An 18,837-nucleotide genomic window follows, 5' to 3' on the forward strand; every position below is an offset into this window, starting at 1 on the left:
AACCTTGCTGAGTCTTGATTTCCTCAAAAGCAAAATAGTTAACACCTATTCTACAGGACTTTTAATTTATCATTCAATGAGATGATAAAATTACACTATAGTAGCTATCATTTATTGTGAACCAACTATGTACCAGGTTCTGTGCTCCCTTCATTGTACCACACTTAGAGACTTGTCTTCCTGTTGGGAGTAGTCCTCAGACTAACAATTTAGAACAAGGTATCCAGAGGGTACAAAAACACCTACTGGTCTAGGCAGGCAGTCAGTTCAGAATAACCAGTAAGCTTATACGTCAGTCACTTTTCCCAAAGTGTGGGATTGGAATGGGGACAAGACCAGCATACCTGCTGTGTGGCCTTGGGCAAGTCATGTAACTAGAGCTTGAGTTTCTTCATCTATAAATTGGGGGCTGTTCTTTTTGGAGCTGTGGTAATGATTAGAAATAAATTTATTTAAAGTGACTAATATGGTACCTGACATATATAATAGTGACTATATCTAGTATGTCATTAGTTATATTCCTCTAGCTCTGAGAGATTCAAATGTCAGCTAAATGCAGGATGTCATCTCCACATATCAGCAAAAATACAGGTACAAATACCATATATGATATTTAACAACTTGATGAGGTTTGGGAAAATCATGACAAGTAGCTTTCTTACACTGTCATAGTCCTCTGGAGAAATATTATATTATAAGGTCTGGACGCTGCAGTTTGTACTGGTCCCCTATAGTAATATCAGTTGCCCCACAAAATTTAATACTTCATTGTAGCCTACCATGCATACCATGCAGATAGCTCCAAAATTTATATTTCTATTGCTGACTTCTCTCTGAATGCCAGACTCATATATCCAACTGCCTACTCTACATCTCCTCTAGGATGTCTAATGGGTATCTCAAATAAAACATGGTCAAAACAGAAGTCTTGAATCTTACCACAAAATCTTGCCTCCCTTAGTCTTCCCCAATTTAGTAAATATCACTATTGCCTACTCTATTATTAAAACCAAAAATCTAGGAATCATTATGAGAAAGTCCAATCATTTCTGTCTCTACAGTATCTCTTGAATCTGTCTACATTTTTCTATCTCTATTAGTACCACTCTAGTTCAAGCCACCATCATCTTTCTCAGAAATGCTCCAATAACTTCCTAACTTGTCTCTCTACCTCCTTCCATCTATTCCCCATGGGTCATCCAGAGGAATATTTTTTTTTAATGTAAGTCAGAAGGAATGTGACATTCTCCTACTGAAAATTATTCAATGACATCCTCCTGCTCTTAGGATAAAGACCAAAAACTTCTAAGGCACTGTATTATCTAGCTCTTGCCTACCTTCCAAATCTAATTTTATCTCACTCCTCCCACTACTCCCTCTGATCTAACCACACTGCTCTCTTTCGGTTCCCTAAACTTACAAAGATCTTTACACCACAAAGCTAAAACATGCTATTTCCTCTGAGATTTTTTTTCCCCACTCTTTACCTAGATGACTTTTTCTTAAATTTTCGGGGTCCCATCTCAATGTTATTTTGCTTCAAGTAGACTTTGCCAATGATCTACTTTTCAGTCTCTGTTATTTTCCCTTTTATCACTTATTGCAATTACTAATTAGATACTTACTCATGTGCTTATTTGTTTAATCTCTATGTTTTCCCTACCCTTCATTATACTAACAAGCTCAATTAGAGTAGAACCATATCTCTTAAAGCAAAAGCTAACTTATTAGCTCTTTTAACTGTTAGAATAAAGTTCACCTCTATTCACCCAGCCCAATGAGTATTTGATGAATGTAAAGAGAATATCAAATATACTAATTGTGGATCCAGGGATGACAATGACAGAATTAGATAAATACTTATTCACTTGTCTTAAAATGTTCTTTTCACCTTTTACTTCATATAGAGACAGGAGGTAAACTAATTAGTATCATGAAGATAATTTTACTGCCAAAAATATGAGGATATAAGGGTACCTGCATGGATCAGTCAGTTAAGCATTTGACTCTTGATTTCAGGTCAGGTCATGATCTCAAGGTTGTCAGATCAAGCCCTCTGCTGGGCTCTGCTTAAAATTCTCTCTCTCCCTCTTCCTTTGTTCCTCCCTGCCCCTCTAAAAAATGAGGATATAGATACTACCAGGTGTTTGATCTTAGGAGCAAGGGGGGCAAAGTGATTGGATTATGATTTTAAAAGGCTTTCTTTAGGAAAAGTCAAAGGCCAATTATTTCTCATGTAACTTTCATACCAGAGTTTATAGTGAGGCTATGATGCCCTGACCATAAAAACTGAGCAAACAAGTCAGGGTATTGGCCCACTATCTTCTGAACATAATTATCACTGCCTTTTTAATCTTATTTTCACAGAACGTAGTGGAAAGAGTTATCATACAGTCTAGATGGGCTCTAAAGCAAAGGATTCAAAACACAACAAAGATTTAAATTCATTCATTAAACAAATGTATTAAATGACTACTATATGCCAGATACACAAGTGTGGTGTTCTTCCTAACCAGTCAGACAGAATCAAAGCATGAATATGCAGCTCATCACTTGGGCTTCTATATCTAGTGCTTCCCAGTTACTACTCAGGATCCCCACAGGAGCATAGTGTCAAATCACGAAGAGATTTCTAGCTATATAAAGTACACCCAGTACCAATAAATGATTTATAGACTTGAGCTGATGAATTATTTTCCTATTTGACAACCAAAGGAGGCAATTTAACTGCTTTTATAAACCACCAGTGAGGAATCGTAATGACATAAGGAATTGCTGGACAGGAAAAGGCCACTTTCCGTAACGTGCTTGTTCTCGGGATTCAATTCCACCTCAGCTTTGTCTCAGCAGCCTTTGTTCTTGGCTCACACATCATTAAAATGTCTTGCTGGCTGCAAAAGCTCATTTATATAAACAACAATATTTTCTCTGACCACCTTAATTGACAAATTATTCCACATGATTGCATCTTCTTGAATGAAAAAGTTTGGCCTCAAATACCTATGAATGTAGCCTTGTGCTTGAGTTTGTCATAGCCCCTGGTTAACTCCTTAATTTTTTTTAAAAATTCATCCACTGTAAATGAAGCGCCCTATTAAAAATAGCAATTTATCTTAAACCATTTGTTAGACTGCTTTATTATGGTAAAATGGCTGTGTGGTCATCTTTGCAAAACTTCCAGTTATAATAATGATGAAAATGCTGCTAATCATAATAATTAATATCATTTTTTAAATACTTACTAATTCCCAAACACCATTCTAGGTGATTTTCATATATTTTCTTCACTGAACACACTAACATGTCCTTATTTTGCATGGGGAAAAAAACTGAGGTTCAAAAGAATAAATTATTTTTTCTCAAAGTCACACAGCTACTATTATACTTGAGTCATGCTTCTCTGATTCTGAAGCAGGGTCCAAGGAAGCAAATCAAGTTTTCAGTTTTCCACAGGTCTTTTCTATGAATCAAATTCTTTGTTTAGCTAAAATTTCTTAGAAATGCCTTCCTCTAGATATTTTTCTCAGCGAAAGATATTATCCACCTCCACATAAGAAAATTTGTTATAGTCAAATCCGATTATAGTACTGCAAATAATATATAGTTCTATAAGAATTTACTAGTGGAAGGGGCTCAGGCTTTGAGAAAACAACCACCACCACCTGAACCTTCACTCCAGTGCTATTATTTAATTACAGTAGGACACAGAAAAATTAATTAACTTCTCTGAATTTCAACTTCAACATTGGTAAAGTGGGGCTAAAGTGACAATACCACTCAGGATTTTCACATGCTTAAATGAGATCATATATGGGAAATCTTAGTGTTTCCCTCCTAGTACCATAATTGTATATCTAAATGTCAAGGTAAACCTTTGTATGGGAAACAATGGAATATGGAGGACATTAGTCTAATTGGTAAGACAAAACCTACACCAAGTACTTGAAGATAATTAATTATATATTAGTGTCAAACAGTGTGGTGAAAACTCTTGCAAAATTGCCAAGAGAATTTAGGAGAAAGAAACTAGTAACTTTAAATGAGATTAATCTGTAAAGGTTTCATGGAAGAAGTACCGAAGTACAAATATGTCTTAGCAAAGGGGAGTGAAAGAGCATGAAGCTGGCAAGCAAGCAGGAAGAAAAGGAACTAGTGGCATTTGGTGAGCCTTGTTGCATGCAGAAGCCACATAGGTAGTTTTTAGCTGGTTGCTTTAAGAGCAAGGTTTTGGAACAAATGTGGGTTTGAATCCTAATTCTACCACTTACTATCTGTGTGATCATAGACAAGTAACCTATCTCCTCTGAGTCTCCCTTTCTTCCCTTATAAAATAAATATTTCCTAACTTTCAAGGTTATTGTGAACATTGACTGATTGTACAATACAATACCTGACCCAATAAATGGTGGTCCTCTGAGCATCTGTTCCATTCTGTTGGATCTGGCTCATGGCTAATCTCCCACCATATCAAACTCCTCATTTTCATCCTCTAGAAGACTGGCTTGAGAGAATAGTCTTAGCTTGCTCAAACCACTACTTTCAGGTTGGAGGAGAGCAAGGTAGCTGAGACTTTCACAAATGAACATAGCAGACCTAGGAAAACTTGTGTCCATGAATCTTAGAGGTCTATACACCTAGAAGTCACACTGCAATTCCTTCCCAAGAATCCCCTCCCCTACCCCTAACTCAAGTCAGAGGAGTCAGCCAAGGAGTCAATGATCACCTCAGGTGATGGAAGAGAGCCACTGGAGCAGAACTGACCTGGATTGGGCACGTTTGCCATATCCTGCTGCCATGTGCTCTAACTTGCTCACCCTCAGCCCTCCAAGCTGGTCTCCTGTACAGCTACCTACGAAACAAACCCACAGGAATAAATGTTCTTATAGTCCAGAGAAACTTTGCAGAGAAACAAGACCAGCTTTCTGCTGATGGGACAGTTAGTAATATTTTTTTAGTTGTCTCCCTATAAAGCATAGAAACATGCAAACATTTTCCAGGACAGACTGGAAATATCTTTGACCTTGTCTGTCACCAACAGGGTGACAACCTATATCATAGGTTGATGCAGGAGGAGAGAAATGGGGGTGGGGGGAGGAAAGATAAAACAACAGAGGCAGTAAAGGAAGAGGGGAAAAATCACTCCTTAGACTGATACTCAAGGCCTTCCTTCCCACTAACTCTAAGCAAGCTTTTTTTTCTTTTCTCCTAGTCACCCAAGGTCAGAGTAGAGTTGACCTTGTTTCTAGAGGGAGCAAGCAGCCACCTGCAGGGTATGAATTGTGACACTCTGGGAAAGGCCCCCCACAGGCACTGCAAAGCTGCCAGAAATTCCCACCATTAGTCATGCCTATGAGTTACAGAATTGAAATATCTATTAAACTGCAAATATGTTAGCTATAAAGGGAAACATTTGGGGCCATTATCGGTCAGGAATTCTTTATCTCTTTGAGGAACTAGATTAGACCCAGCAGAAAACAAGGATCTGAGGAGATGGGCTACAGAAAAGACAGGACATTAGGACATTTAAAAGAGTCAGAGAAGGGACAAAGATGTCATTCACAGTGGGCTGGGTATGCTAGGAAAGGCCAGGGTCACCCAAGAAGGGAGAGGGAGTCCTAGGAGGAAAGGCAAAGGAACTGCTACCAGCCGGTTTTGGTCACGAGATTTTTGCACCTGCGACTGTGCAAAAGAACAGTCAATTATGAAATGCACAGTCAGTCATGTGAAAGTTTCCTTAACGTGGCCAAGAACTATTGACTGCTGAGGGCTTTCCTCATTAAGTCACACGAAAGGTATAAACGAGATACATTCTCAGATGATAATCAGGATACAGACATTCAGATCATGTTAACTGGTTGCTCAGAACATAAAGGAGAGAGAACATATGCTAATGATTTTTTTTTCCCCTCACTGCTTCACATTGCATTGCTTTGGGGCAGTTTCAAGGTGGGTACTTTATCCCCAGGGCTTTTCATTTATCTGTAATATTTGAGACCAACTTGCTTCATCATTTAAATTGTTCTCTGTAAGGTGATAAATTCGCCAATACCCCTCCTGTAGTATTACATCCATAAATTGCGCCCTTCACACTCTGCTTGGATCGACCAGTCTGTTGGTGATGTGATTAGGATGGCTTCTGAGTGCTGTTCTCAGTTTGTCTATTAACTGCTCTCCAGGACACTTATGTTTTTTGTTTGTTTGTTTGTGTTTGTTTTTGGTTTTTTTCCCCTGCTCACTGCTGGGGATGGAAGTAGTGGAGGAAATTCTGAGCCAGCCACACAGTCATTCACTTGTTTCTAAGTGCTACTGAACCAAACTCTTTAAGGAAAGGCCACAAAAAGACAATTTCCAAACTGAATTCAGCATATAGGCATGTTTTACTTAGTCCACACAATGATGAACAAACCACAGATCTCCACATAAAAATCCAGACTTCTACAATCTCTTCAAAAAGTAGAGGGACTAATAGTACTGGATCCTTAAGTTCACATGATGACAGCTAGGGCTAAGTCAATACTGCTAGTGTTCTCCAGCTTGCCTCTCCATGTTACTTACACACCCATTCAGGTACCTGACTCACCTGGCTTCTAGAAGCATTTGACTATTGATTAGGGCATCACCCTTTTGCTGGTTTAGACTCAGTCATCAGCAGTAAATGCTTTTCCTTTTATAGAAGGAATAGAATCACAGCTATTTCTTCTTTAAGCCAAAACCCTGGGTTAGCAAATGAACATTTTATATACCAGGTTATTTCAGGGATCCATAGACCTGAGCTCTGAAGTCTCTAATTTTGGAGTCTTTCTGGGGATACATCTCCTCTTTTTCTGGCCCAGAACCCAGGATTAAGGGACTAAGGACAGAGTAACAATGGGATATGATAGAAAAAAAAACCAGTATATTAGTAATAAGAAGATGGGGGTTCTAGTCAGAGCTATGCCATTCACCAGCTGCCACCCCAGGGCAAATGGTTTAAACTCTGAGCCATAGTTTAGTCTAGTGGGGGTGGATTATATTATGTGATCATACATGTTTAGGAAATGTCCTAAACTATTATATCTCTTCCTCCTTTCAGAAAACTGTAATACATATTAGAATATGATATACACTAAGATGCCCTGAAATGCCTTGCAAAAAAGAGACCTGTTTAACTTTGACCTGGCAGACACATTGTCACAGAACCTTTCTCCACACCCCCTCCTCTCTTTTCCTTCCTCTCTTCCAGAAATAACTATTAACATTTCTTAGAATTGGAAAAGTTTAAAAAAAAAAAACCTGTACCCCTGGGGATAAAAATATATTATATGTTTATAAAAATTAAAAAATTAAAAACAAAAAATTTGGAAAAGTTTAGAAACTGTTTAAAACACTATTTGTTCTAATGAAAAAAATTTTAAAAATTCTCAGGTTCCAAAGGGAACATAATTCTGCCTCCACCTGTCTGATTTCGGAATCACATTAAGAAACCTGAATCCTATGTTTCTTGTTGCAAAGAGTAGGCACCGTTTTATGTGTTGGCTCCTCTCTACCAATTGAATCAACATTGTTTAACTAGACTGTTCTCCACTGCTTCACTTCTGTTAGCTTACAATCATTATGATAGGGCACCTGGGTGGCTCAGTGGGTTAAAGCCTCTGCCTTCGGCTCAGGTCATGATCTCAGTGTCCTGTGATTGGGCTCTCTTCTCAGTGGGGAGCCTGCTTCCCTCTCTCTCTCTCCGCCTGCCTCTTTGCCTACTTGTGATCTCTCTGTCAAACAAATAAATACAATCTTTTTAAAAAATCATTATGATAACTGCTATGAACCTTACTGGAATCCATTTTTTCTCAATATGGATTTTCATATTAATAGTGTCTTTTGACACCAAAATGGGAAGCTTGGCAAATTTTATCTTCTGTACATTCTTGCTTTTCTTGGATCCCTACTTTTTCTTGTTTCCTGTTTCCTGGCACCATCCTAAGTTTAAATTTAATTCTGTGTCCCATTCCTATTGATCCACTCTAAGATACTCACTGAGATCTATAAGGACTAGGTTCCAAAATGTCAAGTGCATCCTTTTAGTGGTATCTAAATTCCAACAGGAAATTTTGAATAGATAATGTCTAGAAAGGAAATTATAGTGGAAAAATGAACATTATGATCAATATTTTGATATATTTTTCAATGTATGTAATATATATCTGGCAATGTATGGTTTGTTCTTGGTGGTGGTTAAAAAGTTATATTTAAGAGTCAGAAAGACCTAGATTCATATCCATGCTGTCAATTACAAAATATGTGACTGAAGACACATCACTTCACCTAAGTTTTCTTCCTCAATAAAATGGGGACAGTAATAGTATCTACCCTCATATGGTTTTTCTGAAGATTAAATGAAAAAAAAAAAAAGAATGAAAAACACTAAGCATAATGTCTGCCACAAAGTGAGCTCTCAATAGATATTAGATCTCTGGGTCCCCCTATTATGATTATTATGTAGTTGTTGGCTTACAGATCACATCCCCTATTATACTATCATTACTCAGTCAGAATCTCCATTCTGTTTCTTCCCCCAACTCTCTACCATATCTCCACATTCCCCTGTTTCTCCTAAACGCACTTTCACCCCAATGTCTCAGCATTAACAGTAGACTCATAAATAAACAGCCAGGGCCAACAAAAGCCTGATTTCAAGCCTGATGTGAAATTGCTCCCTCTGTGTGTAAATAGCAGCCATTCTCTACACCAGAGGAAGGTTATTCTAATAAACTATGCAGTCTCAAGGACACACGCAACAGTGCACTACAGTTAGTTATAACTTGGCGAAGTGAAATTAAAAGCACTTACTGAAGCCAGGCATTTGAACATCTTCACCAAAAACTGATCCCAATTTCTACTCTGTAATTTTATCAAGCTTTGTGTATCCATATTGTGTGCTACCATTGCTTAATAGTAACCTAGCAGCATATCCTTGAAATATATCCATAGAATAAACCTCTCTTTCTAGCCACAGCATTTAGACACAGATGGATTAAAAGATTATCCTAACATGTAAAGAATCCCAAATCTGGAACTCTAGAGCTGTTTATAATAATCAGGAGGACTGGTATTATTTGCATAGTCACCAAAGAACAGGTTGGTTTTGTTTTGTTTTGTTTTTTCTAAGCAACCAAGTGCATTTCTAAAAAGCTGAATAAAATCATGCATTTGTGAATGATTTGTCAGGTGAATGGTGAATTATTTTCCAAATACAGTTAATTAGCGCTGGTTTCCTGCTGGTGTTCATTTTGGGAAGCCCCTATTATTTATATCTGCCTTTGACCTTCCCAAGGCAGACATTCTCCTCTAATCCCAAAAGACCCTATTACCTTATCTTTCCTATCCTCTCCCACTCCTCATCTTCTTCCATTATCACCTGTTCTACATTCTCACTATCATATAATCAACACTCCCTTCTCTTCTTACCACTTCAACTAGCCATATGTACAAAATTCAATGTGAGAATAAAGGGAAAATATCTCTAAAATAACAAACAGCTACCTAAAATATGCTGTGGGAAATAAAATTGTTAGCTGTTGGTGTTTTTGACAAATGACCTAAACACACTAATGTACATGTCTATGTGTTGTTATACCCTTCCCTATTCATCTGTACCCTCCGAAGAAATAAAAGGAAATGTCCATGACACCACAAAAGCCTGAAATAATTTATATACTAAAAGTGTTCCAGAAAAGTTGCATTTAAATCAAATCCTATTTTAATGCGGCAGGAAAGCTGGCTATTTAAAGAAATCTTACGATTAATTCTTTTATATGGAAAAAATCATTTCATAAAACCAATGATTACCTTCTAGTTCATCAGTCTTGAATATCTGGATCTTTTTGTAACTGATCTATTTAAAACAAGTAGCACATATACACTTAAAAAAAAACACTTGCTTTACTGAAGAAGTATTTCTCAAACTTATAAATTTTAAAAAACAGAAAAAAAAACTCTTAAAATTTTGATAAACTTTTATATTTTGCATACTTACAATATATAATTTTAAAGAATCATGCTCTACATAATTTTGTAATTAGCCAATCCTATTATTTTATATTGAATTCCTATTCCATACCTGCATATTGCTAAACCGAAAACAAGTATGAGGGGATTATGTTTTAAATAATCCCAGCCTTATATTTTAAATTATGAGAGGATAAACTGTTTAATCGCTTTGTAATACTGACACAAATCACAATGTGACTTATATAAAAGTACAAATTAGGGGCAACTGGGTGGCCCAAGTCAGTTAAAAATCTGCCTTATGCTCAGGTCACAATCTCGGGATCCTGGGATGGAGCCATATATCAGGCTCCCTGCTTGGAGGGGAGCCTGCTTCTCCCTTTACCCCTCCCCCTGCTCATGTTTTCCCTCCCTTTATCTCTCAAATAAATAAATAAAACCACTAGAAAAGTACAAATTAAAAATAAATCTTCACAAAACAACCTCTTGAACTGGTATACCAAGAGACCATTTTGTTTCTACATCAAACATAACATTTGAAGTATGTTAATAAATACATAAACTTGGTATCTTCTTATCAGAATAATGACCACTGACCCAAGGATAATTCTGAATTATTTTTTCTCCAGCATGCGATACATATTCAGTATATTTTTACTCAAATGGTAAATGAAAAATTACTGTTTCAGTGGCTGAGGCTGCATTATCCCCACATTCCCTTAACAGATTTCCTTTGGTGACCAAGAATTTATAGTTTCATGACAGCTCTTAGGAAGTTAGGTAAAACAATTTGGGGCCTATGAACATGAGTTTGGTCTGTGTGTATGTGAACTAACATGACCACAAGAAAATCAAACCTGTGACTGACTTCTTTAGCATTATTCTCTCAGCTACTATTTCTCCAAACATAATCCTTAGAAGGCATACAACAGAATTACCTGGAAAAAAAGGCAAGTTCCCATTGTTACTGATGTGTTGAATTCGAATCTTGAGGAAAGAGATGGAACCTGTATTTAAAGAACCTTATCTTCATCCTACCCATGTTCTTCCACATGATTCTGATGTGCATTAAAGTTTGAAAATCTCTGGGAAGTAGAGTTGAGGTGAAATTTTAAACGTATAGTTCAACTACGTGAAAAGTTTAGGGAAAGTGAATTAACACCTTATAAAATGCCCCAAAATAGCAGCTCTAGCTCTGTTTTTCCAGAATCTAAAAAGAAACAAACAAACAAAAAAATTAAACATACTGTCACCACAACCCATCAGATGGGAGCATAAAAGAGGTTTGGTGTTAACTTTATTCTGGTCCAACTTAAACCCAAGCCAACCACTATAATGTTACAAATTTTAGTAAATAATTCCTAATGGAGGTGTTCTGCAGACAGCTGATAAGGATTGTGTGACTGTGGTCAAACTGATGATACTGGAAGTATTTTTGCATGGTCAGGTCACTTATTAATGATGTATAACTTCCTGATTGACTCTTCTTCTTGAATGAGACAAGAAGTCTAGTTCACATTGAGAAAAAAAAAAAATCAACCAAAAGCAGATATTTCCTATATGATTTGGCCCAACAGGGTTAGTTATTGTGAAAGTTCATACTGGAAAAGACGTGCAATACTAATTAAAAGAATAATTTAAACCTCCACAGAAGTTACTCTACAAATTCAGACTAAGTAGAACTGTCATGTAATAGGAGAGAAAATGAACTGAAGTATACATACATACATCAACAAGGAGCCTGACTTGGGTCTCAATCTTACAACCCTGAGATCATGACCTGAGCTGAAACAAGAGTTGGACTCAACCAACTGCACCATCCAGGTGCCCCCTGATAAAATATTTTTTATTCCTTGTGCTAACATTCAGAATTTTGAAAAAGACAAAACAAACTGCTGACTCTTAGTGATCAAAAACTTAATTAAATATGAGTTACACCAATGAACTTACTCAGCAAATGTCATTATTAGTAGACTGATTTTAATACTACCCCAAAAAGGTCAGATGAACATATGCAAAAATAACATAGAAGGAAATCTGTATTTCTAACATTTGTGTGAATATGTTATAATTAATCAACTACTTGATTTCAATATTACATAGTTAAACTGGTAATGCCCAAGAGCATCAGTCTTAAGTTAATCAATATAATCATAATTATGATTGTCTGGATAATGTCAAATTTTACTATGGCTCAGATTTTACCTACAATAAAAATGTGTGTGTGAACACTTACACACACACACACACACACACACACATACACATACATCTAAAACATAGATAAGAAAAAAAAATTAGGCAAGGTTTTCTCAGGAACAATAGCAGGTAGACTTTTGTCATGAAATTTCTTAGGTCCATCATACCCATCATCAGGGATAACATTTATGGGTATCAGGTTCTGTCATGTCACTGAAAACTACTTTCTAACATTCTCCACCAGATCAGAATATCATGAGTTTCTCTCCTTCATGTGGTATGAGTAGAATTACTAGTTTATATTTCACTTGTACTTCAGATTTAAAATACACATATAGGGGCGCCTGGGTGGCTCAGTGGGTTAAAGCCTCTGCCTTCAGCTCAGGTCATGATCCCAGGGTCCTGGGATAGAGTTCCGCATCAGGCTCTCTGCTCAGCGGGAAGCCTGCTTCCTCCTCTCTATCTCTCTGCCTGCCTCTCTGCCTACTTGTGATCTCTGTCAAATAAATAAATAACTAAAATCTTTAAAAAAATACACATATACATACTATTTGTTGAGATTCTTTTCCATTTAAGAATCACTAGAAGGGGGCGCCCTGGTGGCTCAGTGGGTTAAAGCCTCTGCCTTTGGCTCGGGTCATGATCCCAGGGTCTTGGGATCGAGCCCCACATAGGGCTCTCTGCTGAGCAGAGAGCCTGCTTCCCTTCCTCTCTCTCTGCCTACCTCTCTGCCTACTTGTGATCTCTGTCAAATAAATAAATAGGGTCTTTAAAAAAAAAGAATCACTAGAAGCACACAATAACATCAGTCATTTATGAGAAGTTTTGTATAAATGATATTCTGGATGCAGTCCAAGAGGGTATCATTTCAAAAGCCCAGTAGAATCTCATTCTGAGGCAGGCATTACCTACAAGGAGATTCTACATATCAACATTCTATAGTGGTTCCAGTATATCTTTTCTGAGATGCTTAGTAACAAGATATCTTGAAGAGTTAAAAACACATCATAAAGGCAGAGAAGAGATATGCAGCAATTGGCCTCATGTTCCCTAAATCAATTTTCCATATTCCACATATAGTTTATCAGTACAACTTATTAACAGTGAGCTTTCAAACCATCTGATTTGCACCCAATCCTAAATTCACTGCAAGTTTGCTGTTTGTTTTGGAAACTCTTTCTTCCCATAACAAATTATTATTTATTTTTAAGTTATATTAGTCACCATACAGTATATCATTAGTTTTTGATGTAGTGTTCCAAGATTCATTGTTTGCATATAACACCCAGTGCTCCACGATATCTATGCCCTCCTCAATCCCCATGACCAGGCTCACTCATCTCCCCATGCTCCTCCCTTCTAAAACCTTCCATTTGTTTCCAAATTTCACTTGCCATAATTTGGTAGAACCAATTCTTACCTGTAACCTTCAATTCAGTTGTTCGTCTTACAAGTTTTCCTTCATACTTAAGTTCGCAAGTGTAATTTCCTCCATCTTCTTCTTGAACTTCTTGGATTAGCAGAGCATTTCCCTTCTGTATTATTATACTTCTCCACATTTTGGGCTTACATTCCTGCAGAGAAAATATTTGTGAACAAACAAAAAAAATTAAATTCTCATCAAGTCTTAGTACTGACAAGTTATTACTTTCACTTTCTTATGCTCTTCTCTTTACTTTTCAAAATATATAACTAGAGTTAAGTCAATGACCATAAAAAATCACAACAGCATCTTAATGTGTCCAATTTAAATATCACAACTATCAGCCCAGTAGCTACCTTAAAAGACTGATCCCAAGTGCAGAAAGTAATTAGAGATATTCTGCAAAAATGGAAAAGCATACAAACTCCCCAAGATGCAAAAAGGATATAGCAAAACCTTAAAAGTTGCTAAATATCATTATAAAGTCCTGTATTTTTTTCTATTTGACAGGGATTTTCCTAAAAGTCCTAAAAGAATAGTGTTCATTTAGTAACAAAGCATACTACAAGGGAGTCTGAGGCATTATTAAAAATTCATAAAAAGCTTTACATTGGCAATATTGTCTACAATAATTTTAATAACTACTTCTTATAGTTAAAGACTGATGCTAATATTCCAGAGTCTCCCTTCCCATAATCAAGAGATACATCTAGGTGGGTGGGGGTGAGAACAAGGGTCAAGAAAATTAGGCTTAAGCAGTTCTTTAGAGACATAGCTCGGTAAAATAAGGACACATTTTGTTCTAGTAATAAAAAAGGAGAAATTATCCACTCATTTTCTGAGTTCAGTAACATATAACCAGAGAATAAGATCTGGGTTTGGAAGACAATTTTTCTACACGCCTGATGGAAACATGAGGGAGCCTTGCTACTAAGATTGGACTTCTCTAGAAAGGAATGTTTAACAATTTTCCAGAGAGTGACAAAGACATAGCAATAACCAAGTATGTAAGAATATTCAGCCAAGTGGCTGTGCCTTTTGGGAATTTTCTCAGACTACTTTTTAGATATGGTTCCAGTTTGTCTACCACTCATCTCAAATGTTCAACCAAACTGTGGCCAAAAGCTATACAAACATCAAGAGGAGGTGTAGGGGACAATTGTGAGGGAGTGCTGAATAATCAAGGCAAAAATATTTTATCATCTAAATTTTGAATCTGTCAGTTAAGACAATGAAAAAATGATTGTGAGATCAATGATGTAAATAATTGTTACAAGAAATTTTCTCTTTTCCCACTATGGTATATACAACATCTCTTCAACCCCTTCTCTCCCTCACCCCCACTCCTGCCCTCCACAAATACATCCTAAACATTCACATAAAGATAGAATCAGTGCTGACTCTCAACCCCAGCTCTACATACTTGTGTACATGTATGCACGTGTGTGTGTGTGTGTGTGGGTGTGTGAAATGATTTAATTGGATGAGTATCCATTTAATAGTTTCTTACTTTAACAGATCTTTTTCTTTTATGATAGCAGGAGTTTTGACAACAAAATACAAGAACTGGCACTTAAGTTCACAGGTACAATATTTAAGAGATATGCTTGCTTTATGTCCAGTACAACTACCCACACATATTGTCAGAGAGTAAATAAAAGTAATACTATCTAGGACATCTAGATATAAGTCTGCTTCACTCCCTAGGGTCTTCCCAATGAACAGTTAAGGGTCTGTCTGAAATTATATTACATACCATGTCTGGCAAGGTTTATCACCTATATGAGATTTTCTTCTGAGTTAAACCTTGGGATATAAGGTTTCTGAGAAAATGAAGAAGAAAGTCTGAACAACAACAAAAAAATAGTCCAGCTGCCACTATCGTCATACAATAATAATCCACAATTATTTTCGCATTGCTTCAAACTCCAATAGCCTCAGATTTCTAAAGAATCATTCTGAAGGTTATTAAACAAAAATATGGTCCCTCTGGGCATTTTGAGAGGAAAGGAAAATGAAAACTGAGCTGCTTCACTTTCACATAGCAGTGGTGGGGGTGGGAAAATGAGCCCACACATTCATTGTATTCAAAGACAAATGACTTTGTTTTCTAATGTCATTTTTGGGGAAAGTCCATCTGCAATTAGCTCTAACCATTTTCATTTTTCCAGCACACAGCTTTGATTTCTTTTTTCCCAAGGAAGTAAAATCTATAGAGTGTATAAGAGTTAAAAAATAACCCCTGCTGAAGAACAGCCTGGAATCTTTACACATTCTTTGGGCTAGATCGAGATAGTCCCAACTATCTTCCAAGTTGCCATCTAGCCTTATAAAAGATTATTTGTACCTAATAGAGTTTTGTGGATTTTTTTTAAACTTTGGCATAGGAAAATGTTATTATCAGGTCATCTCCACCCTTCTAGAGACAATGTAGTATAGATGAAAAGGTAAACTGTAGTCAGAGCAAGACATCTCTAAGTCAAAATCTGGGGTTCACCCAAGTTCTGTTATTTTGGTCAAATTTGCTTAAGTTCTTTAGGTATCAGTTTCTTACTCTATATATGAAGATAACATATACTACTATGTGAGCAGCCAGAGCACAGAGGTTTACAGAGTTTATTCATTACATTATTGTTGGCAGCACTATATATGGTGGTCTTCAGCACAGAGAATGCTTTCTATCCCTAAACTTTCACAATCTTGGATTATATCTCCTCCAAATCCCCAGCTCTCTTTGGTGAAAATTGGTGCTAATGGACTAATCAGATGAAAACAAATCTTCACTAATTGGTTAGCCATCCCCAGGAACATAATACTTTAATCCACTGAAAATGTATAGCTCTTAAGAGGCCACTCCAACACTAATCCTAGCAGGTGGGTAGAGGAACTCTATTTTATTAGAAGAGGCTTATAGATGACCATCATACATCAAGCGACCCATCCTTTACAAAATTATTTCCTTGGCTATCCTTCAAATATATGGGTACCTATATCAAATCTCCAAAGTCTTCCAGCCTTTTTACTCCACTGTTTACAGCATCTTTCCCTTAAACTGCTGGCTGCTAGGTTTACTACTGTCATTGCTTCTCTCCTGTCCCCAATCTCCCTATGACCTCTCTCCTACTGAACAAGCATCATTGCCATACCTCATTGCTCCATATCCATTTAATTTAATTTTGACAGCCTGTTAGGCAAAGTAATTTGAAACATGTAAATCAAATCTAAAGATGGCTGTTTATCTGAGGTGAGGAAAAACCTTCAAAGCCTTAAATATGAGCAGGTCCCTTATATTTGTATTTTGGGACCATTAAAATAAACTTCATCACCTTGAAGGTTTTGCTGAAGGCCAGTCTTGTGGAGGTACTTATGTTCAATAAACAGCTCCAGTTCATGTCCTGACTGATCCGTCATAGAGCTGTTTGTTATACAACCTCCTTGTTCAATCAAAATAATGTCAATCTTTAAAGACAAGCTTCCTTCCCTCTCTGCCAGCCTTCCTGAGTGGCATTTGTCATTTGCCAGTATGTACTAAGTTGGGAGCCTAGAAGGTTCAATAGGAACATCTGTGGACCAAGTTTCTTAGTGTAACATGTTGCTAGCCACATTTGGATGTTGGAATTTCCACCCTGAAACAGTCACCACCATATTCACAGTACATTTCTGAGATATCATCATCATACAAACAGGTATTTTTTAATCAGTTTGATTTGTTGGTCTGGTTATTTCAGGGCTTTTGGAGCACAGGACTCATTTCTCATGGCAAATATACCAGGAAGATTTATTTAAATATTTATTCTGATTCTGAAGTTCAGACACAAAGTAGTTGGACAACCATAAACCAATCATGTAATCTCTGGTCCTCAAGTTACTTTTGTTCAAATACCTACTACTCATGCACTCTGATGCAATTTCTCTCTTTTCCCCTGGAGACTGGACTATTCATAGAGTATCTAGGCATCTACCTAACAATCTGTAGTGAACGTGAACTTTCTTCAATTTAAAGATGGAAGACATAGGAGCACAATTGTAAATTAGGTATCAACTTTGCCCTTTTCATCCCTACCCATACTCCAAATTCACAGGATAACAAATTTGACAAAGTTTTTCCCCTCCCTAGCTCTATTTCTCTTTCTCTCTTCATAGTCCTAATGTTAAAGTTGGTACCCCACAGTGGTTAAAGTGTACATTCTAGACTCAAATACTTGAGCTGGAATCCTAAGTTGTATGTTCTTAAACATGCCAATTCATTGATCTAAACCTTAGTTTTTCAACTTTTGAAAAAAGTGGTGATAATATTTACCAATACGGCCAATTATAAGAATTTAAAGAGGTAATGTATATAGGTGTTCAGTAATATAGGGCATCACATGCTAAAAACAATAAATATTAACTACTATACTATTATTATTATCACTATTATTACTCTGCTTTCAGATTACATACACATCCATTATGACATGTTAATGTCTCTCAGGAATTAATGTGATTCACATTTCTATAGGGGTCTGAGACAATCCAAAACACAATCAAACGTTATGACTCATTTTTTAAAAGATTTCATTTATTTATTTATTTGAGAGAGAGAGAGAATACATTGAGAGCAGGAGGAGGGAAAGAGGGACAGGAAGAGAAAGGAAGAAAATCTCAAGCAGACTCTGTGCGGAGAAGAGAGCCTAGCACAAGGTTTGATCCCATGACCCCAAGATCATGACCTAAGCCAAAACCAAGAGTCAGATGCTCAACAAACTGAGCCACCCCAGCACCATCCCCCAAGTTATAATTCTAATGTAGGTGTTGACTTCCAGTTTCTGATTCAAAATGCAAAAGTTTTGAAGTTGTCACTACCATCCATACAACAAGAAAAAAATGTGAACAAACTGAAAATCAACAACTCTTCTTATATTCATCAGATATTTATGGTGACAATGAAAACCACTACCCCAAAAACCACAGAGACAGGTGATACAGAGAATCACAACTTACTGCAAGCTGAAGCAAACACAGGAACCAGCAACTAACAGGAGCACTTAAGGATAACTTACTAATTTCTGAAGACTATGAACTAGCTTTATATATAAAAACCCCTGGGGGGGCAATCTTTTGAAGAGCACACTTTTAGAATGTTTACCTCCAGGAGCCCCACCAGGTTTAAAGCATGGAAACTAGAGAAAAATCCCATTATGCTCCCGGCAAAGGAAGGAAAAAGTAAACATTAAGAAATATACCCAAAGAGT

General features: G+C 36.8%; 1 protein-coding gene across 3 annotated transcripts in view; it reads right to left on the bottom strand.

Moving 5' to 3' along the window:
• Positions 1-18,837, bottom strand: part of IL1RAPL2 (interleukin 1 receptor accessory protein like 2) — a 1,449,628-nt gene that overhangs the window by 534,090 nt on the left and 896,701 nt on the right. For all 3 annotated transcript variants that reach the window (XM_082717421.1, XM_082717422.1, XM_082717423.1), the window contains one exon: positions 13,601-13,754. In XM_082717421.1, the coding sequence (XP_082573547.1) occupies positions 13,601-13,754 (154 nt within the window). The remainder of the gene's footprint in view (positions 1-13,600; positions 13,755-18,837) is intronic.

This window comes from Mustela nivalis, assembly GCF_964662115.1.
Source record: "Mustela nivalis genome assembly, chromosome: X".
Classification (NCBI taxonomy): domain Eukaryota; kingdom Metazoa; phylum Chordata; class Mammalia; order Carnivora; family Mustelidae; genus Mustela; species Mustela nivalis.